This window comes from Cervus elaphus, chromosome 13 (genome assembly GCF_910594005.1).
Source record: "Cervus elaphus chromosome 13, mCerEla1.1, whole genome shotgun sequence".
Classification (NCBI taxonomy): domain Eukaryota; kingdom Metazoa; phylum Chordata; class Mammalia; order Artiodactyla; family Cervidae; genus Cervus; species Cervus elaphus.
The window spans coordinates 71069851-71093667 of record NC_057827.1 but is presented as its reverse complement, the minus strand read 5'-3'; the positions used below and the strand labels follow the sequence as shown (position 1 = coordinate 71093667).

Here is a 23817-nt window from a genome sequence, read left to right as displayed (position 1 = left end):
GATTATCTGGGTCGTGAAGATCTTTTTTGTATAGTTCTTCTGTGTATTCTTGCCACCTCTTAATATCTTCTGCTTCCGTTAGGTCCCTGCCATTTCTGTCCTTTATTGTTCCCATCTTTGTGTGACATGTTCCCTTGGTGTCTCTGATTTTCTTGAAGAGATCTCTAGTCTGTCATTCTCTAAGGAACAGTTAGTAAGCTGTTCTCCAGCTCACTAATGATTTGTTTAGAGGTGAGGGAGCTGTGTGTCTTTCTCTTGCTAGCGTTTAGTATTCTTCCACTTCAGATCAAAGGACATGTCCTGTGTCGTTTCTGTTCTCTCAGATGTAGGGAGTTTCTTTAATACACGGTCAGTTTTTATAACTGTTCTGCAGACTTTGGAAAAGGATGATTACTCTTTATAGGGCGTTGACTTTAAAAGTCAGTTGTTGAATTGAACCTGTGATGGCATCCAGTTTCCCGTTTGGTATTTCCCCCACTAGCCAGGCTGTCCAGTTTGAGAGAGTTGTGTTGAAAATCCCACATCATTGTAGTTATGTTAATATCTTGCATCAAGTGTGGAAATTTCTGTTTCTAGCAGTTTTTGCTTTATTTAGTGCTTCCTGAGTCCGAGTGTGTTACAGGTGTGTGACTGTCCCGTGTCCTTTCCACCAAAACACGTTCGCCCTGGCCCCCACACCTCCCTTGCCTTGGCTTCTCTGTTGCTGCGCCCTTCACAGCTGCCCTTCTCCTCCTGGTGACCCTGCTTCAGGGGCCCAGAACGGCCTGTTGATCTCAACCTTTTGTGTTACTTGTAACTGCCTCTTATGAACACTGTATCCTGGATTTAGTGTTCTTGTCCAAGCGCACTAGGGAATTTCTGGAGTAGGAAATGGCAGCCCACCCCAGTATTATTGCCTGGAAAATTCCATGGACAGAGGAGCCTGGTGGACTACAGTCCATGGGCCGCAAAGAGCCGGACACAACTGAGCACTGGGGAACTTAACTCCCGTCACGTGATCTGTACTTGCGGTTTGTCGTTTTCTCCTAGCTCTTCTCCCGACGTTAAATGCCCCAGTCCACTTCAAACCTACCCCAGACTGCTGGCACATTTGTCTTGAAATTCTTACCAGTACTTTTAGGCTTACGGTTTTCTATTTTAGGAATTAATCAGTGTCAAATTCGCACTCAAATCAAGATAAGATCTTTTAATATGCATGTAATTTAATCCTTAGTTCTGATATGTTTTGTTTTATTGAAAAATAGTTACAAATGTTAGCAATTATACTTTTAAAATATGTGTTTTTTCCCCATAATGAAATCACCCCCCAAAACACCAAACTAACATACCCACAGTGGAAGTAGGTGAAGCTCCAGACTGCCTAGGCCCCGTGACTCTGCCGTGCTGGTCCCGCGGTGTCTGTTAAGTGGTCCTAGCTGCCTGCTGTCAGCCTACACCGGCCAGCTCTCTTACCAGCGAAGCAAGTGTACTCGGGAGTGGCAGAGGACCCACACTGTGGCCGGCCGGCCGTGGGCGGGTCCTGCAGGCAGGGGAGAGGGTCCTCACCGGACAGACAGGAGGAGGAAGTTGGGCGCTTTGAGGGTCCGTTGAGGACAGCGACGGTCGTGTGACGGCTGCTTCCCCTTGGCCTGGCTCCCTTCCTCCTTGCGGGGCCACGGGGCCAGCGCCTTCCTGCCCGGGGTGTAAAGGGAGCGTGCGGGAGAGCGCGCGTGCGGGAGGCGCAGTGCGCGGCTCCGACTCGTTCCCCCACGGCTCCCCTGCTCATCTGCATGCCTGGCTGTGCGGTTGGCTGTTGGGATCTGCTCGAGGTGCAGAGCAGGTCTGCCTGAATCCTGTGGGATGCGGGGGACCCAGGCTGCTTCAGGGCGGCCAGCCTGCAGCCTCAGAAGCCTTCCCCAGTCCTTTCCGCGAGCCAAGGCTGACAGGATGGAAGAACTCCTTGTGGGATCTCGCGGGCCGCCAGGGGCCAGAGCCGTCCCCAGGGCCCTCACAGACGCGGCGAGGCCAGGAGTGGCGGTCAGGCTGAGCCCAGGAGGACGGTGCTGGGTGCTGGCCAGGGCCGGGGTCTCGCGAGGGGAGCCGACCAGCCTCTTCTCTGCTGGGCCTCCCTCCCGGAGCCCGGCCCCTCCTGGAGCCTACTCCTCAGCCCTCCGGCACCGCCCCGAGGAACACAGCCTTGCTTGATGGTTGTGTCCGAAGGAGGTCTCGGCCCAGGACTCTCACAGGACGCCGGATGGTTTCCTCATTATCTGTGGCAGGCCTGACAGCTTGCCGGGTTGATTGCTCAGTTGGTTTCGTCCACTCTGACGCTTCTCACCCAGAGCTGCGCGGGGAAAGTGCCGATGCGCAAGGAGACGGTGCGCGTGCGGGTGGCTCCTGTCCCGCCCAGCCAGGCTAGCTCCCTTAGCCAGAGAGAAACATGCACTTAAGAGGTGCACACACACTTCCAGACAAAGAGGCAGGAGGTCTAAGCTGCTGTTCCACAAACGTAAATGCAGAAAACGAATGTGTAAAAATTTGCTCAGCCTCACTGGTAATCCGCAAGATGCCCACGAAGCAGCCCGCAGGCGTGGGTGCTTCTGCCAGAGCCTGAGCGGTGCACACGCACGCCTGGCCCGCCTCACACAGCAGGGCACACACGTCCTGCCCTCTAGCTGCAGTGTCCTCAGCTGCTCCTGAGGCTGCTTGTCCGGGGGGGCTCCCATCAGGGAAAAGGGGCCCCTGGGAGCTTGTGCAGCAGACGGGTGGGCGAGGGACGCCCGAGCTGGGGAGCAGAGGGGCACGTCTCCCCAGGGCCACGCTGAGGTGCGTGTCTCCTGCAGACCCCTGCCTGTACATCCCACGCTTTGCCCACCTGCTGGAGTTTGGCGAAAAGAACCACGAGGTGTCCATGACGGCCATGAGGCTGCTGCAGAGGATGAAGAGGGACTGGATGCACACGGGCCGCCGCCCCTCGGGACTCTGCGGGGCAGGTACGGGCATGCGGGGCGGGTACGGGGGCGCGGGGTTGAGCTGGCTGGACCCCACGGCCGTGAGTGAGTGCAGTCTGTGCCCACCCTTCAGTGGGCCGGGCTGCTGCGGGTGGGTTCCTCCCAGAGCTGCCTCCCAGCTCCCCCTGCCCGGTCCTGACCCAGCCCTCAGGGACTCTGCCTGCTCCCTGTTGGCCTCCTCGGCCTTGGGGAGCGGGCAGGACCCTCAAGCCAAGGGGACTCCAGGCTTCCCAGCCTTGACCCGAGGCCTGACTGGAGGTGCAGCCCCGCACCCCCCTTTGGACCTGGAGCCCCGCCGGCCCTCTCTCTCCCTCCTGTCCCACAGGGTCAGGGCTGCGCGGGGGCGTGTCCAGCGCCGAGCCTGCGTCCCCAGTTTCCAGCCCAGAGCTGGGCCTTTCCGAGGGCCAGCCAGTCGTGGTCACCGTGTGCAGCGCAGCGGGGTCCATCCCGTGTCTCCTCAGCGTTCCCACACGCGTCAACGCTTGCTTTGAGAGGTTACACAAAATTCTAACTTTTGCATTTAAGAAAGGAGCCTGTGACGCGGCACCTTCTTTGTTTTTAAAACGATCGTGGAATCGCTGGCAGCACAGCCAGTGCTCCCGGGTTCCCTCAGCCCCGGGCCTGCAGCACTGCCCGCAGGGGGAGAGCAAGTCAGCGTCGCCGCGGCTCCCGGAGCCCTGCAGCGGGTCACAGCCCTCTGCGCCCAGGGACGCTCCTGGTGTCGCTGGACTGTCCCTTTTCTGAATTCCCTGTGTTTCTTCCCAGCACTTCTGGTTGCAGCCAGGATGCATGATTTCCGGAGAACTGTCAAGGAGGTCATCAGCGTGGTCAAGGTGTGCGAGTCCACTCTGCGCAAGAGGTGGGTGGCTCTGGTCCTGCCTGGGTCCCCGCCAGCCCCCCTCTGCAGTGCCTCTGTCTGTGTGGCGGCCCCTTCCACCCGGGGTTGAGAGGGACAGTGGCTTGTGAGGTCACCCTGACTCGGAGGTCAGGAACGGGTGCTGAGACCGGCTGTGCCCATCCCCTGGCCGGCACAGCCAGCGTGATCCACGGAGGCGGCAGCTGTCCCTTCCCGGGGCGGCCGGGGAGCTGCTTCTTGGGCAGCGAGTTCCCAGGGTCATCGTGGCAGCTCCGGCCAGAGCTCCACTCAGCCTGGCGTGAGTGAGTCGTGGGCACGCTGGTCACTGCAGCCCGCTTACCCCGAGTCGGGAGCCCCTGATGGCTGTGTTTGAGCTGAGATCATATTCTACAGCGGCTTTCAAAGTAGAGGGAGTTTGGTTTGCTTATTTGATCTCTAGTTCTCTTTATGGAGTCTTCTGTTAAGCACTTTGAAGATTGTGTGGTAAATGGGCAAGAATTAATCATGGTTTCACTCACTGCCACGAAGGAGCCCTGCATGCAGGGACAGCCTGGGACTGGGGGCCTCCTTCCCGGGGTCTCCCTGAGGGGCCTGCCCTTGGCTCCCGGGGAAGCCAGCCTTCAAAGTCCAGCAGGACCGAGAGGCTGCTGGGCAGGCCTGGGCCCCGTGTGCACAGCTGCGTGCGTGGGCGCTGGCCCAGGCCCACGACCCCCGAGGGATGTTTCACTAACTGGGTGCTGGTTACTGTGCTGCTCGGGGGCGCCAGATTCCCTTTCCTCCGTGTGCTTCAGGCTCACGGAGTTCGAGGACACGCCCACCAGTCAGCTGACCGTGGACGAGTTTATGAAGATTGACTTGGAGGAGGAGTGCGACCCCCCGTCCTACACGGCTGGCCAGAGGAAACTGCGGCTGAAGCAGGTGGGCCCTGCACGTGGCCTCCGCCGTCGCTGTGCCCCATCCTTCCTCCCAGACAGTGACTTCGTTACGAAGACTGACGAGGGCGTGCATCCATGCACAGCCCCGGGAGAGGCGGGTGGGGCGCTGAACCCGGGGTGGGGGTGGCCGGGGTGGACTGCACCAGGCACCGTCGCTCTTGGGCCCCAGGTCCGCTCATCTGCTCGTGGGGTCTCCCTAGGCTGCCCGAGTGCTCCAGCACAGGTTCTCAGGGGAGCTTCCTTCCTGCAGGGCCCAGCGTCGTGTCTGGCCTGAAGCCGCATCCCACCTGTCGGGGTGGGGCCCTGCCCGGGGCCGAGAGGCCTGCGGGCCCGCGGCCTGGTCCCGCCGCCACTAAACGCTCGTGCCCTTCCTTTGCAGCTTGAACAAGTCCTGTCGAAACAGCTGGAGGATGTGGAAGGTAAACGCCCATCTCCCTGGACAGAGGCTGCAGGGCCTTACAGGGACAGAGTTCATGATCACTTTTTGCTTTTAACTTATTGCTTCAGGTGAGATAACCACCTACCAGGACGCCATTGAAATTGAGCTAGAAAACAGCCGGCCCAAGGCCAAGGGGGCGCTCGCCAGCCTGACGAAGGACGGTGAGTCCAGCCGTGTCCGGAGCCACCCCGCAGTCCGCCTGTGCCCAGCCCCTCCCACTGCTAGCCTCCCGCCCGCCCGGGGCCACCCTGGGCCTCCGTGCCCTCAGGACGCCCCAAGCCACCCTGTCCCCGACGTGAACACAGCGCGCCTCGTGGCACTTCTGACGGTGCTGTCTCTGGCAGTTTCCTGTGTTATCCGTTCGTGTCTTGGGTGGTTCGCCCTTGTTTTCCTGGCTGCGTTACCAGTCTCCCACTGAAGCAGCTCTTGCGCTGACTCATGGGCCCTGCAGCCTCTCGGCACTCCGCCAGCGACTTCCGCCCTCAGTTCTGGCCTGCCGCGTCCCTCCCGCGGTGCCGGGGGGCCCACACTTGTCCCGCGTGCTGAGGGGGTGCTTTGATGGCGCTGTCCTTCCTCCGTGCCGCTGTGTTGTGGCCACAGGTCCGCTGGTTGGAGATGCCTGTGGTGCTTGGGGAACAGGCCCCCTGGGCTCCATCCACCAGGGCTGGGCTCCGTGCCTGCCAGGGTGACCCCCGTCCACGCTGTCAGCTGTGTGATGCTCCCACAGGCAGAGGTGGTTTCGGCTGAGGCTGGCTTGTTTTCGGTGCCGGGCGTCCCCTGTGAGCCTGCGTGCACGCCTGGCGGTCTCTGCCCTGCCCGCCTGCCTCCCCGCCCACCCTGCCCGTGTTCCCCTCTGGACACAGCGGGGCTCTGCTCTCCGGCCCAGCCTGGACCTCTCTCGCCACAAGGACCCGGCTCCCCTGTGTCTGCTCGCGTGCCTTTTGCGAGGCGCTCCCTGGGCCTCGGGAAGCATGTGTGCTGTCCCCGGGTTTTCTTCATGTGGTCTCTTGAGGTCTCTGTTTCTGGGCCAGCACCTGCTTGCAGCCGCCCAGCCACGGGGCTGGGCTTGCTGCCCCTGCCCGCATGCTCACCCGGTGCTCTGGAGGGACCACTGGTCTGCTCCAGGTCCAGCTTCTCACGGCTCCTCCTGACCGGAGCATCAGGGATGCGTCCTCCACACCCGCCGCTGCTTATGGGACCGTCTCCACGTCCCACCCCACCCTCGCTCCTGGTCCGCCCTCCTTGGTGTGGACTCCTTCCTCTGACCCCCGGCCCCCGAGCGGCCCCGCACTGCTGCGGGATGGCCCGCCTGGGGAAGCTGCCGCTCCAAGGCGAGGAGGAGGAGGCTGGTGCTGGGGGGCGCGGTGAGGAAGGGCCGTCCCGCGGGAGGCCACGCTGCGTGTGTGCAGGGCGCCGAGCTCTGGGACCGCTCGGCGGGCCAGTGTCCTCGCTCTGCAGGCCCTCCCGCGGGCTGTTGGTGACACGCGCGCTGATAGCGCGGGCTTCCAGGCGAGGGGCTGCGAGGGCGTGAGGGGGCCGTGCATGGGGTCAGCGGCGTATGTCACAGGCCAGGGGCCGGTGGGTGACCAGGCCAGCCTGCAGCTGCCTCCTGCGGCTGGAAGTCGGTTGTGTCTAGAGTTCTCTGTGAGAGGGGTCATCTCTTCTCCGGCTTTTTCGCTCCGTGCTGTCGCTCTGAGAGGCCCATCCCCTGTCAGTCCTCTAGGGCAGGGGTCCCGAGTGTCCGGTCCCAGGTGGAAGTCCGTCAGTCAGTCAGTTCAGTCGCTCAGTTGTGTCTGACTCTTTGCCGACCCCATGGACCGCAGCACGCCAGGCCTCCCTGTCCATCACCAACTACTCCTGAAGTTCACCCAAACTCATGTCTGTTGAGTCGGTGATGCCATCCAACCATCTCATCCTCTGTCGTCCCCTTCTCCTCCTGCCCTCAATCCTTCCCAGCATCAGGGTCTTTTCAAATGAGTCAGTTCTTTGCAACAGGTAGCCAACAAATTGGAGTTTCAGCTTCAGTATCAGTCCTTCCAATGAATATTCAGGACTGATTTCCTTTAGGATGGACAAGTTGGATCTCCTTGCAGTCCAAAGGACTCTTAAGAGTCTTGTCCAACACCACAGTCCAAAAGCATCAATTCTTCTGCTCTCAGCTTTCTTTATGGTCCAACTCTCACATCCATACGTGACTCCTGGAAAAACCATAGCCTTGACTAGACGGACCTCTATGGGCAAAGTAATGTCTTTGCATTTTAATGTGCTATCTAGGTTGGTCATAGCTTTTCTTCCAAGGAGCAAACGTCTTTTAATTTCATGGCTGCAGTCACCATCTGCAGTGATTTTGGAGCCCCCAAAATAAAATCAGCCACTGTTTCCATTGTTTCTCCATCTATTTGCCATGAGTGATGGGACCAGAAGCCATGATCTTAGTTTTCCGAATGTTGAGTTTTAAGCCAACTTTTTCACTCTCCTCTTTCACTTTCATCAAGAGGCTCTTTAGTTCCTCTTCACTTTCTGCCATAAAGGTGGTGTCATTTGCCTATCTGAGGTTATTGATATTTCTCCCGGCGATCTTGATTCCAGTTTGTGCTTCATCCAGCCCAGCGTTTCTCATGATGTACTGTTCGTATAAGCTGAACAAGCAGGGTGACAATATACAGCCTTGACATACTCCTTCACCTATTTTGAACCAGTCTGTTGTTCCATGTCCAGTTCTAACTGTTGCCTCCTGACCTGCACACAGATTTCTCAGGAGGCAGGTCAGGTGGTCTGATGTTCCCACCTCTTTAAGAATTTTCCACAGTTTGTTGTGATCCACAGTCACAGGACCTGGCTTATGTGCACTCTGGGACTGTTGCATGTAAACCACTGTGAACATTTGTGTCCGTCTTTGCTTCCTTTTCTCGAGGGTAAATGTGGGGGAGTGGCATTGCTGGGTCGGGGAGACGTGGTCGGGTGGTTCAGAAGCTACTTCCCGACGCGGCAGCCACGGGCGTGTGGTGTCCGCCCTTGCACTGTGGCTGTGGATGTGGAGGCACCCGCGGGCTCGCCGTGGCTGCAGGCACCTGTCGTGACAGGGTGACGCGCCTGTGCCCGCCCGCGACGCCCCTGCTGGTCTCTGCTCCAAACTTTTGTGCAGCTGTGATGGGGTTGTGTTTTCAGAGTTGCTCATACAATCCAGGGGCAGGTCCTTGTCAAACATGTGATTTGCAGATGAGTCTGCAGCTTGTCTTTTTGTCTTCCTAAACAGTGTCTTTCAAAGTAGAATTCTCATTTTTGATGAAATCTGACTTATCAACGCTGGAGTCAACATTTCTTCCCATCTCCCATCTTTTCTCAGAAACGTTTGTTTGTACTTGCAGCTGTTAGGCTTGTGTCTGATCTGTTCTGAGTTGGCTGTTGCATCGTGCGTGTGTGGTGTGGGCCCGCTGGGGACAGGCCCGCCGTTGGGAACGTGTGCAGCTGTGTGGAAACGCTGTTCCCCGGGTGGGCGCTGCGGCCTCCTGCATGCTCAACAGGGGGCATGTGAAACTGTGTCCTAGGCTCCGTTGAGGACAGCACGTCCAGCTTGTTCGGAGAGGAGGACACCGAGGACGAGGAGCTGGAGGCCGCGGCCAGCCACCTGAACAAAGACTTCTACCAGGAGCTGTTAGGAGGCGGCGTCTCTGGCGGCGCGGAGGTGGCGGGGGGCCCCGCGGAGGGCGGCAGGCCCCCTGCGCTGGAGTCCCTGCTCGGGCCTCTGCCCACGGCGGCCAGCCTGGGCATCTCGGACTCCATCCGGGAATGCATCTCATCCCCGAACCGCGAGCCCAGTGAGTGCCAGGGGCTGGGGCGGCGGGGGTTTCCCGGCTGGGCCGTGGGAGCTGCTGAGGGGCAGCCTTGTGTGAGGGCAGGTTTGGGAGGGGCTGTGCTGGCAGCCGGGTGCCCGCAGCACTTGGCAGTGTCTTCGCGGCCCTTGGCACTGGCCCGAGCCCACAGCGTGGTTGGCTGTGGCCACCGTCTCCTTCCTGCCCCTCAGCGTAGGAAGCCAAAGCTGCGCGTCACAGGGGGCCACAGGGGCAGACTGGCACCCCCGCCCGTCCCCTGCGTCAGCCGCCTCTCCACTGGACGGACGGGCACTGCTTGCTGGGCTCCGGTGCCCGTGGGGCCCTCCCCACGAGGAAGGCAGGCCCGTCCCCTCGCGTCTCATGCGAGCGTGGCCTCGTCTCCTCCCCGACACCGGGGGCTCGGCCTCTGTGTGAGGAGCCCCTGTGAGCAGGATGCTATTCGATGCCCACGCTGTTCCCTGCAGGCGGATGGGGGCCCTGACGCAGACCAGGCTCCCCTGCTGGGCACGAGCAGGCTTCACCCCCGGGGCTGCTGCGCCAGGGCGCCCGGGTCAGGGCGCTGAGCAGAGGGCTGTCACGGGGCCCGGGGGCAGCAAGAGGCTGTCCTGGCTGCAGCCGAGAGCAAGGCGCCTGGGTCAGGGCACTGAGCAGAGGGCTGTCACGGGGCCCGGGGGCAGCAAGAGGCCGTCCTGGCTGCAGCCGAGAGCAGGGCCCCCGCTGTGGGCAGTGAGGGGGCAGGGTGGCAGCCCAGAGGTCTGGGGGGTCCTCAGCGTGGTCATGGAGGCTCCCTGGGACCCCCTCCCCGGAACGTTGTTGAGAAGCTCCTCCGTAAGGAGCGTGAGGACAGGGTCTCCTCTGGGTCAGAGTTGCTTCCCCCACGAGGCCCTGGGAGCAGCGTGGGGGGAGAGGCTTGGAGCCGCCCTGGCACCGCCTGGGGCCCCGAGCCCCGAGCCAGCCCCTGGTGAGCTGTGCACCTTTCCACGGGGGGCCGAGCCTGAGTCCAGCCTGTGCTTCCCCCCCAGAGGATGCCTGTGGGGACGGGGAGCTGGACCTGAGCGGCATCGACGACCTCGAGATCGACCGGGTAGGCGCTGCCTGCACGCGGGGCCTCCCGGGGCGGGGGCCGGGGCTGCACCCCCTGGGGGGTCCCAGGCCTGTGGTGGTGGTGGGCTCTGAGCAGGCTGCCCGGCAATGCCAGTCTGCAGGCAGCGGGAAGCCCTTCCCCTGATTTGTCAGCAGTTGCCTCAGGCCTGTGGCCACTGCCAGTTCTTCAGCTGCTGTTGTGGCCGTCAGCGCAGCTCCTTCTCCGGGACCCTTGAGCCTGCACTCTGGCGGGCCTGGCTCCCGTGGCCTGGGGCCTGCGAGCTGCTTGGGGGGGGTGCAGCCCCAGGGCTGGCCCGGGGAGGGCGGGGGACGGCGGGCCATGAGCCCGGGCTCCACATACGTTCCCTCTCGGGTCAGGGACCCGCTTCCCGACTGGCACGCGCGAAGCGGACAGCCCTGTGGCTGAGCTCCGGGCATGCCCTCTGAGTGACCCTGTGTTCTGCCCTAGTACATCCTGAATGAGGCGGAAGCCCGCGTGAAGGCCGAGCTCTGGATGCGGGAGAACGCTGAGTACCTGCGGGAGCAGAAGGGTGAGTGCCCGCCCAGTGCCCGCCCAGGTGCCTGGGACGCGGGCCTCGCTGACCCGGCTCCTCCGTCTTTCAGAGAAAGAAGCGAGAATCGCGAAGGAGAGGGAGCTGGGCATCTACAAGGAGCACAAGGTGGGTGCCCCCCCACCCAGGGGCTTGAGCGCACACCTCCGGGCTGTGCTGGCAGCCTCTCGCCCGCAGACGGCCGGCCCCGGCCCTGGGTGGTCCCGCTTGAGGCGCAGGACGGCTGGGGGCTGCTCGGTGGGCCATGGGCAGAGGGTAGCGCTGGCCACCCAGGGGCCCGTGTCCCCAGGGAGGGTGAGAGGCCCCAGCCAGCCCTGACGGCGTGAGTCTCCTTCCCAGGAGTTTGGCTGGTGCCCCCCTACGCCCTGACTGTCACCTCGCTGGTTCGTGGCACCAAGGCCCACAGGAAGCGTAATTTCTATGTTTCCCTCAAGCCCAAGAAGTCCTGCAAGCGCCGGGAGCCGATCCAGGCCAGCACGGCCGGGGAGGCCATCGAGAAGATGCTGGAGCAGAAGAAAATCTCCAGCAAGATCAACTACAGCGTGCTGCGGGGCCTGGACAGCGGGGGCGGCCCGCCCGGGGAGGATGGCCCCCCGCCCCGGGAGCATGGCCCCCCGCCCGGGGAGGACACAGCCTCCCAGGGGGAGGCCGCCCGGCCCACAGAGCGGACCAGTGCCCGGAGGCTGTCCCGGCGGAAGACGCCCTCCAGGAGAAGCCGGCCAGACCCCTCAACCAGCGTGGGCAAGAGGTACTGTGCCGGGTGGGCCTGGGGCACAGGCTGGGGTCACTCACCACCCGCATGCCAGAAACCAGTGTCAGTGTCTGGAGCCCCCGCCGCCCTGGTTGGGAGCTGAGTGGGGCTCCAGGCTTGGACGGGGCCCGCGGCATCAGAGTCGGTCCTGACTGAAGAAACGGGGCAGAGGGGGCCAGGCCTGTTGCCCACCCAGGGGCTCTGGAAGCCCCCGCACTGCCCCACCCCGGGAGAGGAGACCACAGCGGGGCCGGCAGGGCTGGGAGAAGCCGGGAGCGCGGCCGCAGAGCCCTCCTCATTGGGGCCGGTGGGCCGCCCTGCGTGGACAGGTCCAGGCAGCTCTGCGCACCCGCCCCTCGGGCTCCCTTTAGGCCCAAGACTGGTCAGCGTGCGCTCCGCCTGGCCCCAGGTGTGCTCGCGGGGCGCTCCCGGGGGGCAGGCGGTGCTGGGCTCTGTGGGGCTGGACCCCCACCCTCCCCCTCCTCCGTCAGTGTCCCTGGTGCTCGCAGGCCCTGCTCAGAGGCCTGGCCGCCCGCGGGGCAGTGTGTGAACGGCTGTGGGGCACGTCGAGAGGAGGGCCCGAGACACAGACTGTCCCTCTGGCCTTCCTCCTGCACCGCTGATGCGCCCTGCTCGTGGGGCGGCCCTCGGGTGCTAAGGAGCATGATTCTGGCTCCCACCTCTTGGGTTCCGTGACTCCGGGCTGCTCTGCCTGCCCTGGGGTCACTGATGCCGCAGCCCCGCACACCCGTTTCCCAGGAGAACCGTCCTGCGGCAGGGACTGATTCAGCCTGCGCACAGCCGTGCCTTCACCTGCCGCCTCCCCCTCCAGGCTGCCGGCCAGGGCCACAGGGAGCCAGGGCCCCCGTGAGAGCCCTCAGCCCCTGCTGCTGACGGGGCAGGCTGCCCTTGGTCCAGCCAGAGACCCCTGCTGTTGGGTGTCCACCGCTGGAGGCTCTTGCGGGGTCTGTTGTGGGTGTGTCCAGCGCAGTGCAGGCAGGACGACGGCGGCTGCAGCCTGAGGGTCCCAGTCCCCCACACTGTGCCCTGCGTGGACGTGAGCAGGCCAAGAGGGTGGCCCACCTGTCAGCGACATGCCCAGCCCGCCGGGTCGGGGTGGGTGGAGGGCGGCCAGACCTGGGTGCAGGAGGCAACTGTGGGATGCTCTGGGGTTGAGGGGCCAGCACTTGAGGCCCCCGGGGACAAGACCAGCGTCCCTGGCCTCCACAACCGGCCCGGTGCGGTCAGAGGCAGGCCTCTCCGGGCGTGTCCTCCTGGGCGGGGGCGTGGCCTGCGCTGAGGCCGCCTCGCTGTGTGCTCTTCCAGGTTGAGGCCGATGGTGTCGACGCAGCCGGCAAAGAAGGTGGCGCTTGGAGAGGTGCGTTGGCGGGGGGGGGGGCTGGGCCAGGCGGGGGGGGGGGGGTGGGGGGGGGGTGGGGGGGGGGGTGGGGGGGGGGTGGGGGGGGGTGGGGGGGGGGGTGGGGTGGTCCTCGGGGAAGAGGGTGCGCGAACGGTGTGCGGAGGGCGCGCCCTCCCAGGCAGCGGGGCCGGGCTCCGGGAGCCAGGTTCCGGCAGCAGGGCGGTCCTGCCCCGGTGGCCCGGAGCATGCCCGTGCCTGCCTAGCCCTAGCCTCGCCTGCAGGCCTCTGTCCCGAGCGCCCGCTCCCTGGAGGCTGAGCGCGTCAGGCCCGCGGCCGTCGTGGTTGAGAGCGGGCCTGTGTCGTACCACGCGGAGGAGGACGCGGAGGAGGAGGACGTGGAGGAGGAGGATGGGGAGCCCTGCGTCAGCGCCCTGCAGATGATGGGCAGCAACGGTGTGTGCGGGCGGGCGCTCGGCAGGGCCACGTCGGTGGGGGGCGGGGCCGGCAGGGCGGCGGGGAGCGGCGGGCCTCACCCCCCGTGGTTACTGCCTCGCGCTCTGCAGATTACGGCTGTGACGGGGACGATGACGATGGCTACTGAGGCGACCTCACGTCCGGCACGTCCGCTGGTGGCCCCGCCACCGGCTCCTGAGGGTCCCACGGCCTCAGGTGAGCCCCTGGTGAGCACCGAGACTTGGTGACAAGATGGGCGCCCGCTGCCCGGCGGCCCTCTGGCACAGCTGCCCGCGATCTCGTGGCCTCGCTGTCGGGACCCTGATGTGAGCAACGTGAGGAGCGTATCTGTCTCTCGGCAGAGCTGGGTCTCTTGCCCCAGGAACCCTTGCCGGCGGCTCTGCTGCGTCCTGTGGAGAGAAACTGCGGCCCAGGGAGTCCCAGCCGCGTGTCCAGGCTTGTGGAGGCGTTGGGGTCCGGACCCTGCTCTGCCCCGGGGGCCGGGAGCCTGCGCCCCTCGCCACCTCACTGCGTCTGAGAAGCACTTTGTGTCCAGCTGACGCCCAGCCAGGCCCTCCCCGCTGTGCCCGGGCCTGGGCGCCCCGCAGACGTGCACCAAGCAGCCCACAGCCCGCCCGGCCCCGTGGGGCGGCCAGCACCACTCAGCAGATGCGGGCGCAGCTGTCTGGGCGCCTCCTGCCTGAGCTGCACCTGGGTCCCCGTCCTCAGAGGCGTGACCGGCAGAGGCCCTCTGCTTGGCGGCACTCGGAACCTCCTGGGCTAGCCTCACTGCTGGAAGGCCCAGAGCACTTGCCCTGGCCTTGGGCATGGCTGCGTGGGGGACGCCCACAAGGGGTCCACAGAGGCTTCCGCTCCTCCAGGCCAGCTTCGGCCACCCACCCCTCACGGTGGCAGAGCCACAGCAACCTGCCCCCGGGGGCTCAGCCCCCACCCCAGGTGGGCAGGCCCCGTGGTGTCCACCCCAGAGGGCATCACGGCTCACGGGATTTCAAGGCCCTCACTGTGCCCCTCGGCTGGGACCCCAGGGCACCGGGCAGGCTGGAATGGAAGGTTGGCTGGTGAAACAGGAAGATGGTTGCTTGAGCTGAAACCTGCTGAGTGTGTGGTCTGCAGCCCTGTCCGGCTCCCTGGAGGAGCGAGGTTGGGGGGGTGCGGGGTCTCCAGGCTCCACAGGTGCCCGGTTGTCAGCTGGGGAACCCGTGACTGCCCACCCTCACATGAAGGCCCTGGGCCCCGGCAGAGGCTCTTAGAGGGGCCTCGTGGACGGGGGGCCCTGCCCCGCACGGGGAGCAGGTGCTGTGCTGGACCGGAGCCTGGGAGCCTCCGGGGGCGGGGGGCTGGCGGCCGCGGGGGTGGCCGGGCCGCGCCTGCCATGTTCTAGACACAGAGGTCTGGCTGGATGCTTCCCCGGGAGGTAGACAGGGCCGTCCTGCAGGGCTTCCTTCACAAAGGAGGGGCTGATGGCCGGCCTGCAGAGGTGAGGCTGCTGAGCCAGGGGCGGGGGAGCGGGCCGAGCACGTCCGGGGAGGAGAAAGCGTGGGGCAGCCGCCGGGCGAGGCACAGGGTGCGGAGGCCCCGTCCCCAGCTGCGCCCACTCAGGTTGAGGTCAGCAGGGTCCTCCGTGGGGCCTCGCCCGAGCAGGGCGTGCGACTGGCCACCAGGGCCCACATGGCCCCGGGTGCGGCTGGGGGAGGCGGCCTGCGTGCACGGCGCCCAGGGCGGCCCGTCCCCGCCGTGTGCCCTGCCCCTCCTCCAGCAGGAGGCCAGGGCTCCCCAGGCCCCCTGCCTGCCCCTCCTGAGGGTGTCCTGCTCTCCCCGTCAGTCTTGCTTTCCCAGCTCGTCCCCCAACAGCCTGGGGGGCGGAGGAGGGCCGGCCGGGAGAGGACTGCACGGCCTGCACACCCACAGGTGCACACGCGTGCACGGACACGCCGGTGCCGCTCACGCCGCTCCACCCGTGGCCCTGGGGCCACCGTCAGGGTGCCAGGTCCCGGGCTCTGACGAGACCCAGGCCCACCCCCAGCGGGGCTGAGCTCTGGGGCCCAAGGCCTGATGGTGCCTCGGGCACCCTCACAGGGCCCCCGTGACAGGGCCGCCCGCCGCCCACAGAGGACAGTGCCTGCTGGCACCTGGTCCACGCCGTGCTCCGTGACCTCGCGCCCTTCCCGCCCCTCTGGGCCACAGAGTCAAGACCACGGGCGCCATTCCCGGTGGGACTGTGTGGGCCACGGCGTCGTGCCACTTGCTGCCTCAGGCCCCCCAAGAAGGGGGGCAGGCCCGAGACACCCCCGGTGCCCGCAGGTGGCAGGGAGCCCCCTCCCGAGCCGGCCTGTCCAGGCCCCGGCCTGCACACCTGCCCCCTCCCAGCGGCTCCCCACGCCCTCCTGGCTCCCACGGTTGTGTCCAGGTGGGTCAGGTCTCCAGATGGACAGCAGAGTTGGTGGCCACCTGTTGCCACCACGGCCTCTGCAGGCGCTGGGGGGTCACTCTGAGGGAGGGGCGGCTTCAGGGGGGCCCCTGAGAACCAGGGTCCCTGATACCCCTCTGCTAGAGCCCAGCCTGAGCGCCCACTGTGCCCTGCCAACTGGCAGCCGCACAAATGCTGCTCCCACAGCCCAGCCCTGGGCGAGGTGCAGGCCAGCCCCCCGTCTTGCTGCCCCAGACCGATGCCCTCCTCCCATCCAGCTCTTGCCCTCCCCAAGCCCCTTTGCTGTCTCCACACCCCGGTCCTCCATCCATTTCTCAGCAGGCTGGAGCGCTGGCCAAGTGAGGCTGCAAGTCTGGGACCGGGAGGGGGCTCCTGTCCCCCCTGGGCTGAGGGGGGCCCCGGGAGGGCGAGGACGTTCAGGCCTGGGGTCACCAGGGGGTGGATTCGCCCACGCTGCCTTGAGGGGCCCAGCCCCACGGCCACCTCTGCCCGGCCACCCTCAGGCTGCCAGGCAAGTGCCCAGCTTCCGCCTCCCAGGCCCCAGGTGGGGTCCAGCACAGCCCCTGGGGACACTGCTCCCGGCACAATAAAGGCTGCCTTTGAAGCCGCGAGCCCCGTTCAGGGTCTTTGTTCTCTGATGCACCATCCAGTCGCTGGTAGGCCAGGACGGCTCTGCCCCCCGGATTCCCGCTCTGTGGCACCCCCACCGGCGTGGGTGCCCCAGGCTCACCCACACGCCCACCCTGTTCTGGGCTGAGGACCCCCTTGCCCGGCAAGACCGTGGGGATCAGTGTGGACAGAAAGCAGCACCTGCCCGGCCGTGGGCCCGCGTGTCACCCCAGGCTCCACCGCCGGGGCTCCAGCCACCCCTCGTCTCAGCCTCAGGGCCCAGTGGACCCCCTGAGTCCAGACCCTCAGCCCAGCCGCCTGCGCCTCCAGGGAGCCCCTGCCGCTGCCGCACTGCAGGGCCGGCCCCGGGCAGCAGGGGGCGCCCCAGGACCAGCCGGGCCGGCGGGGACGCTGGGCTCCTGGGTGGCTGCTGCCCATCCGTCCCGTGGTGGGTGGCTGCCCGCCTCACTGCCTTGGGTTCTGGGCCCCTGCCCAGGGGTCCTCCCCACAATCTCCTGGTTCCCCGTGGCCACATCCACAGGACAGCCGGCCCTCTGCATGTGCACACTGGCCCCCTGGGGGCCCCGACAGGCCATTACCTCCTGGGGGTGGGGGCTTCCAAGTCGGGGTCGCTCGTGGGCAGGCAGCAGCTGCCCCGGCTGGTTGGCGCCTCCCCGCGCCGTCCTGGCCTACGTGCCTGGAGGGCCGACCGGTCCCTGGGGAGGCCTGGGCCCCAGCCAGGCTGGCAAGGGGTGGGGTCCAAGGGATGGGTTCCAAGGCTGCGGGCCTCAGGCCCTTCCCAGGGGCTGTGGGCGGCGGCAGAGGCAAGGCGCTCTGGCCTTCCTGCTGCGAGAGGAGCGTGGCTCGGGAAACCACCACACAATGGTCCACGTGGGTCCCGGGAGGGCAGGGGCCAGAATGGTGGGCCCGGCCGCCACTACCACCTTGGCCCCGGCGAGGCCAGTGGAAGGCCGCGGTGCGGCAGGTGCCAGGCAGGCTGCCACACCTCACAGGGGCACCTGCAGAGGCCGCGCAGACTCAGCTGAGCCCCAGAGGCCTGGCTGGCTGGAGGCAGCGCCGCCCTGCCAGACAGCGTGGGGACCGTCCTTTCCTTGGCGAGGAAGGCCCTTCACCCCATGCAGACTGAGTAATCGCTTCCCCCACCCGGAGGTCATAGTGAATAAAGACATTGTCTGCCAGGTGCCCGCCTTGGTGGGGCCTGGGAAAGTGCCCATGCAGGGCTCGGCAGGGGCCTGACTGCTGTGGGCCCTGCCACCAGCCTCAGCAGCTGTGGAGCTGAGCCGGCAGCTGGGGGGACGCTCCCAGGGTGGGAGGTCTTGGGTCAGTTGGGGCCACACCAGCAGGACCTGAAGGCAGGGGGCAGGGACCCCGGACAGATCTCCCAGGGGTCTTGCACTTCTGGCTTTCCCTCCCCACAAGCCCCTGCCAGGTGTTCCTTCCAGCCACATGCAGGGCTCTGGAAAACAGTCCCCGTTCATCAGTTCATGGGTTTACTTACTCAGCAGACCTTGCCGAAGCTCTGAGGGTCTGTGGTCGGCCGTGAGGACAGGGACAACTCCCGGGGCAACGGCCCCCATGCTGCGGGCAAATGTGGCAGCAGGGGTGGGCATGAACAGAGCCACTGTGCGGGACAGAGGCGAGGGGGCCGTGGGGGGACGGGGCTCCGGGCAGGGCTGAGCGGGAGGGCCCTGCGGTTGTCACCGGGGAGCAGGCGGAAGGGCCTGCAGTGATGGAGAGGCGGCTTGAGGGCTGGGCGCCGAGCTCACCAGCCTGTGATGGCACTCCACCCCTCCCCCCAGTTGGTGGACCCCAGCTGGGCCCTGGGCAAAGACAGACTTTCCCAGCGATGGTCACTGACCCAGCCTGGGAATGTGAATCTTGGGGGTGGGGGGTGGCGTGGTGGTCATGGGCCAGGCCACAGGGTGCAAAGGAGCATTGTGCCCACGTGGGCACACCCTGAGCAGAGCCCACTTCTGGCCCCACAGGCATGGCAAGTGGCAGGGGGGTCTGCTTGGCCAGCCTGCAGGCGGCCCTACAGGGTGGGCCTGAGTGGGACGGCTGGTGTGTGCCACGAGGACCCTCTTGTAGGGTGTGTGTGCGTGTGCACATGTGCACGCGTGGGGGTTGGTGCCACAAGGACCTGGCTCCAGGGAGGGGTCTGCACTTGTTTGGGAAGGGCCCACCCCAACAGCTGGTGGTTCTTTTAGCATTTACATCTGGCCCAGTGGGTGCCTGCGAGTTCAGACCAAGATGGGCCTCCCAGTGCCCTCTCTGCCCCATCCCACCCCCAACTTCAGTTCCCGTCCTGACCCACACGGGTGTCCCCAGGCGCACTGGGCAAGGGGTGCACTGGGGTGAGGGAGGAGGGGTCTCCCCGTGAGCAGCAGAGTCTGGGTTCCCCCCGTGCGGTCTGGGGGCTCAGGAAAGGTCAGAGACAAGTTCTGTGGAGTGGAGGCATCCCCTGAGAGGCCCCAGGATGGGAGAGGTGTAGGGGTCGGTCCAGAAGACTTCCTGGAGGAGGAGGGGTCCACACTGAGACCAGAAGAGGGAGGAGCTGGACAGGCCATGATGGGGCCCAGACGAGGAAGGTGGGCCGCCAGCCTGGGGTTGGGTGACTGCGCCGGGAGAGGTGGCAAGAGCTCGGGGTCTCCAGAGGTGGTGGTTTCGGTGCTCCTAGGGGTTGGGGGACAGCAGGGCCCGTGGGAGGGAGCAAGCCACAGAGGGTGTTGTGCTCACAGCAGGAGCTTGTGCTCAGCCCCGTGGCCCTGCAGCCCTGGCTGCCCACCTTAACTGGCTACGGGCACTGGGAACTGGGGGGCACAAAGAGGTGGGGGCACCTCAGCCCTTCTGGTTGTGGATGGGGGAGGGAGGGACGAACTAAAAGATGGGGAGATGCCGGTGGGTGGCCCTGCCAGCCAGATGTGGGCTGGGCTGAGGGCAGGAGTAGGGGGGCGTGGGCCCGGGTGTCTCCAGGGCAGGCTCTCGATGAGTCACTGATGAGCTGGTGTCCCGGCGCCGCGGGTGCAGGCTGCGCGGGCCGCAGGAAGCGGCGTGGGCTGATAAAGGGCGGGAGTCAGAAGCCGCCGGGCCTCCCACTTCCTGCATTTGGAGCAGCAGGCTTGGTGCTGGGCAGAGGCTGGGCGGGCAGCTGCTCACGCAGGCCGGGGGTCTGTGGCCCAGCCTGGATGGCTCCCGGAACACCATGTGACCCGTGAGAACCTGGCCATGCTTGCGGAGACCGCGGTGGGGCATCGAGGTGGGCACTGGGTCCCACGTGGCCTCTGGCCGGAGGGGGGCCACAGTTCTGAGGCTTCGGATCAAAGGGTGGAGTGGAGAAGGTAGGCAGGTCAGGACACAGCCAGGGCCAGCACAGGGTGGAGGACAACACAGCAGGTAGCCCAGGGTTGGCATGAGTCCACGAGAGGGTCTGGCTGTGTCCACCTGAAGGTCAGGTGTGTCTACCTGCCCAGTGACCACAGTTACCTCGGTTAGTCAGGAGATGGGGTGCTCACAGCACGTGAGCTTCTTGGGCTAGAGGAGTTGGCAGGGGTCATCTGGCTCCTTGGAGGGCATGACCCCAGGCCACTGAGTGGCAGTCTGGGCAGCCTCACTGAAGCACCTGGAGCTACGTGGGCTGACTTATAGCACCACCCCCAGTGACTGCAGCCCCAGCACTCTGCCATGCGACTCTGCCCACGGCCACAAGCTGCTGGCGCACCACCACCCCCATCACCATCTCTCCCCACCCAGCCCCACCCCTAGAACCTTGGCAGTCACCATGCAAACGCTCCGACGGTCACCTTATCCACAGCCACTGCCACCATCATGGCTGGACAGACAGAACAGGGCTGCTGTAGGCCTGAGCTCCCCAGACCCCTGCCCTGCCTGGGGCATGTGAGGCCCGGAAGTGGGCTGTGTCATCCCACCGGGAAGAAAGAGCCGGTCTTGTTCTCCCAGACCTCTAGGTCTTGCCCCTCTCAGTCCTGTCCTCCCTGCAGGTTCCAGGCGATGCCTTCCTGGACGCGGACACCCCCTGCCACATTCAGAGCCTCCCAGACCAGGGGTGATAACCTGGGTCACCTGGGCCCTGCAGAACCAGCTCAGGGCTGACTCCTGACCTCAGCCCCACTGCTCTCTCTTGGAGCTGGCTCTCGGCGCTGAGCCTCTGTACACAGAGCTGACCGTGTTCACCACGTGTCCGGGCGCCTCGAGAGGACTGCCCCAGGCAGGCATGAGGATCAGGCTGCCTGCTCCACTCTCGGAGCACAGCGAGCCGCGCGTGACCCTCGCAGAGAGCTAGGGCCGCCCTCCCCGACTTTTCCAGTAGGCGCAGGAAACGCAGGAGGCGCTAACTTCCTCCGCTTTCCGAGGGAACACTTCCCCAAGCGCGGCTTCTGCAGCCCTCGACAGGTCCAGTCGGCGTGCGTGCTGGGGCGGGGACAGGTGGAGGAGGAGCTTGCTGGGGGCGTGCCTGCCCCGGGTTGGCTCATCATTGGCCTCCCGTCCGCGGGGCGGGGCCGGGCGGGGGAGGAGCCTGCGGGGGCGGGGCCGCCCAGGGTTGACTCCCGTTGGTCGCCCGTTCGCGGGGCGGGGCCAGGTGGGGGAGGAGCCTGCTGGGGGCGGGGCGCCGGTTGGCTCCCCATTGGCCGCCCGTCTGCGGGCCGGGGCCGCGCCGGCCGCGAGACCCCACCTGGGGTCCAGGAGCCCGTGGAGTCCGCGGAGTGGTCTTATCAGCGCGGGCAGCTGGTGGCCTGTCCGTGCGCGAGCGCCCCGGCCCAATTCAATGGCCATTGTCCGCCGGCCCCTTTGTTCAGGAGGCGGCCACTTCCTGCGGGGCTGGGCTGGGGCGGGAGGCAGGAAACGCTCCGAGCTGAGGCCCAGACGCCGAGGCCGCCCTGGGCCCTGGGCCGGGGGCTCCGAGCCAGACCAGGGGCAAGGCTGGTCTCGGCTCAGCCCTTTCCTCTGGGTCTCCATGTGCCCGTCTGCAGGGTGAACGGACGAGCCAGAACAGTCACTCCCGGGAAAGGCTGATGGGGGCTGGGCTCATGAAATCAGATCCCATGGAGCTGCGGGAAGGGCGGGGAAGGAGGAGGACGACCCTTGGGCAGAGGGGTGCCCCTTGCAGGCCTGTGCTCCTCCTCTGATCCTTGTCAGGGGTGACAGGCTCCACGAGGTTAAGAACAGCAGCAGGCAGAGCTCAAGTCCCAGAGGGTGGAACTCAGCTTCCACTGCCTCAGCAGGAGGAGCAGCCCACTGGGGCTCCAGGCTGGGCAGGACTGTGGCCTGGAGGAGGAAGAGGGAGACGGGGCTCCCGGTACTTCCCCACCTGGGCCAGACCTGTTGCTCCTGCACTGGGTTCCGCCAAGCAGTCCTGCCCATCCTGGACAGGCGGTCCACTTGGGGCCACGGCAGGCCTCCTCATCCGTCCCCGCTCACCAGGCCCCGGCCTCAGTCACATGCTCACCCACAGCTGAGAGTGGGGTCTGCAGGAGGTGATGGTAGACACAGCTCCCCTGTCCTTACCCAACCTCTGCCCCCTTCCCACCACACAGGACGGACCTCTCTGGGCCGGCCCTGGCCTGCCTCCCCTCCCTAGAGCCCTGGAACTGCAGTGCCTTCCTCTGAGTATTCCCCTCACCCCACACTCACTGTGTTACACCCTGCAAAGCCCTCCCCGACTCAGTCCAACTCAACCAGAAAAAATCATCATGGCTATCACTATGGTTATTTCCAATGGTGGGATTTAACATGAGCAGTTGGTCCCAGAAGTCTTAGGAGTGCTGGACGCCACTGCCTGAGGCCCGAGGAGCCCCGGGGAGAGTTTTCACCCAGACTCCACCATGGGTGCATCTCCGTGGTGCTGGGCCTCTGCAGCCTCAACCCGCTCTGAGTTCAGCTGTAACGCACCAGGGCGGCACCAGTGCTTCACAAGGGGCAGTGAGCTCGTGCAAACGGCTGGGGCACCCGTCAGAGCAAGAGGGGGACCGTGCCACCTGGACGTCACAAGGTCCAGGAGAGGGGGTGACGACCTGAACTTGATCCCATCTGAAAGACCAAGTGGGGCGCTGATATGGAAGAGATTTGGGGGGAACACCTGTGAAGAATTGGGAGGGCGAGGAGTGGGGGCCAGACCCCGTGCAGGGTGCCTGCCCCAGGGAAGGCAGGGGCAGCAGGGCAGTGGGCAGGAGGGGCCTTCCCACCCTTGCGGTGCGCCACTGCTCCCTCAGAGGCCAGCAGGAGCGCTGGGGGTGGGGGAGCAGTGGGGCTGCTTGTCCACCAGCCTTGAGGCTGGATGTCCTGTTGTCCAGTCGCTCAGTTGTGTCTGACTCTGTGTGGCCCCTGGACGGCAGCACGCCGGGCTTCCCTGTCCTTCACCATCTCCCAGAGTTGGCTCAAACTCATGTCCATTGAGTCAGTGATGCCATCCAACCATCTCATCCTCTGTCGTCCCCTTCTCCTCCTGCCTTCAGTCTTTCCCGGCATCAGGGTCTTTTCCAATGAGTCACTTCTTTGAGTCAGGTGCAAAAGAATTGAAGCCTCACCATCAGTCCTTCCAATGAGTATTCAGGGTAGACTTCCTTTAGGATGGACTGGTTTGATCTCCTTGCAAGTCCAAGAGTCTTCTCCAACAGCACAGTTTGAAAGCATCAATTCTTCAGCACTTCGTTATGGTCCAACTCTCACACCCACACAGGACTACTGGAAAAACCATAGCTTTGACTGTATGGACCTTTGTCGGCAAAATGATGCCTCTGCTTTTTAACACACTGTCTAGGTTTGTCACAGCCTTTCTTCCTAGGAGCAAGCATCCTTCAATTTCATGGCTGTAGTCACCATCTGCAGTGATTTCGCAGGCCAAGAAAATAGTCTGTCACTATTTCCATTGTTTCCCCATCTATTTGCCATGAAGTGATGGGACTGGATGCCATGGTCTTAGTTTTTTTGCAATTTAAGTATTCTCTCCTTGAGAACGTCACGAGCAGTATGAAAAGGCAGGGTATCCTAGGGAAGCCTCATCTCAGCCCTGAGGCCCTGCCCTGCAATGCCGTCTGAAGCACCTGCAGAGAAGGGCCCTGTGTTCCCAGGGCAAGGCAGTGGATCCCACCACCTCTGTGCTCTGGGCCCTGAATGGGGGGTGAGGTGTAAGCTCCAAGGAGAGGTGTGGCCGTGGTGGGCTTTAGGTGTGGGAGTGGCCGAAGCCGCAGAAGAAGGCAGGAGGGTGGTCAGCCAGGGCTTCCCCCAGGAGAGACCAAGAGGCCAGTGACCACAGGGTGGCCCCCCTGGGCTGGGGTGTGGTGGGCGGCTCGTAGCTCACTTGAGTCCCTATGTCCAGGGACAGAGAAAGATTGAAACACGGAGGTCGGGACAGCCTGCCAGGCTGTGTGCCCTGGAGGGTGTGTCAGCACTGGAACTACTGGGCATGAGGGCCGGCCGGTGGCCTGTCCTCAGGGAAGAGGTGGGTGGAG

At 64.9% G+C, this 23817-nt stretch overlaps 1 protein-coding gene across 8 annotated transcripts in view; it reads left to right on the top strand.

Moving 5' to 3' along the window:
• BRF1 (BRF1 RNA polymerase III transcription initiation factor subunit) overlaps positions 1-16332 on the top strand; it is a 58880-nt gene extending 42548 nt beyond the window's left edge. For 5 of the 8 annotated variants that reach the window (XM_043921354.1, XM_043921348.1, XM_043921349.1 and 2 more), the window contains 13 exons: positions 2823-2972; positions 3756-3849; positions 4638-4764; positions 5161-5200; positions 5289-5381; positions 8769-9038; positions 10076-10137; positions 10606-10687; positions 10761-10816; positions 11143-11456; positions 12786-12837; positions 13101-13272; positions 13383-16332. In XM_043921354.1, coding sequence (XP_043777289.1) covers positions 2823-2972; positions 3756-3849; positions 4638-4764; positions 5161-5200; positions 5289-5381; positions 8769-9038; positions 10076-10137; positions 10606-10687; positions 10761-10816; positions 11143-11456; positions 12786-12837; positions 13101-13272; positions 13383-13420 — 1550 coding nt within the window. In that variant the 3' untranslated portion in view covers positions 13421-16332. The other 3 variants (XM_043921353.1, XM_043921352.1, XM_043921347.1) reach the window with 3 other exon arrangements.
• Positions 16333-23817: the final 7485 nt, after the last annotated feature.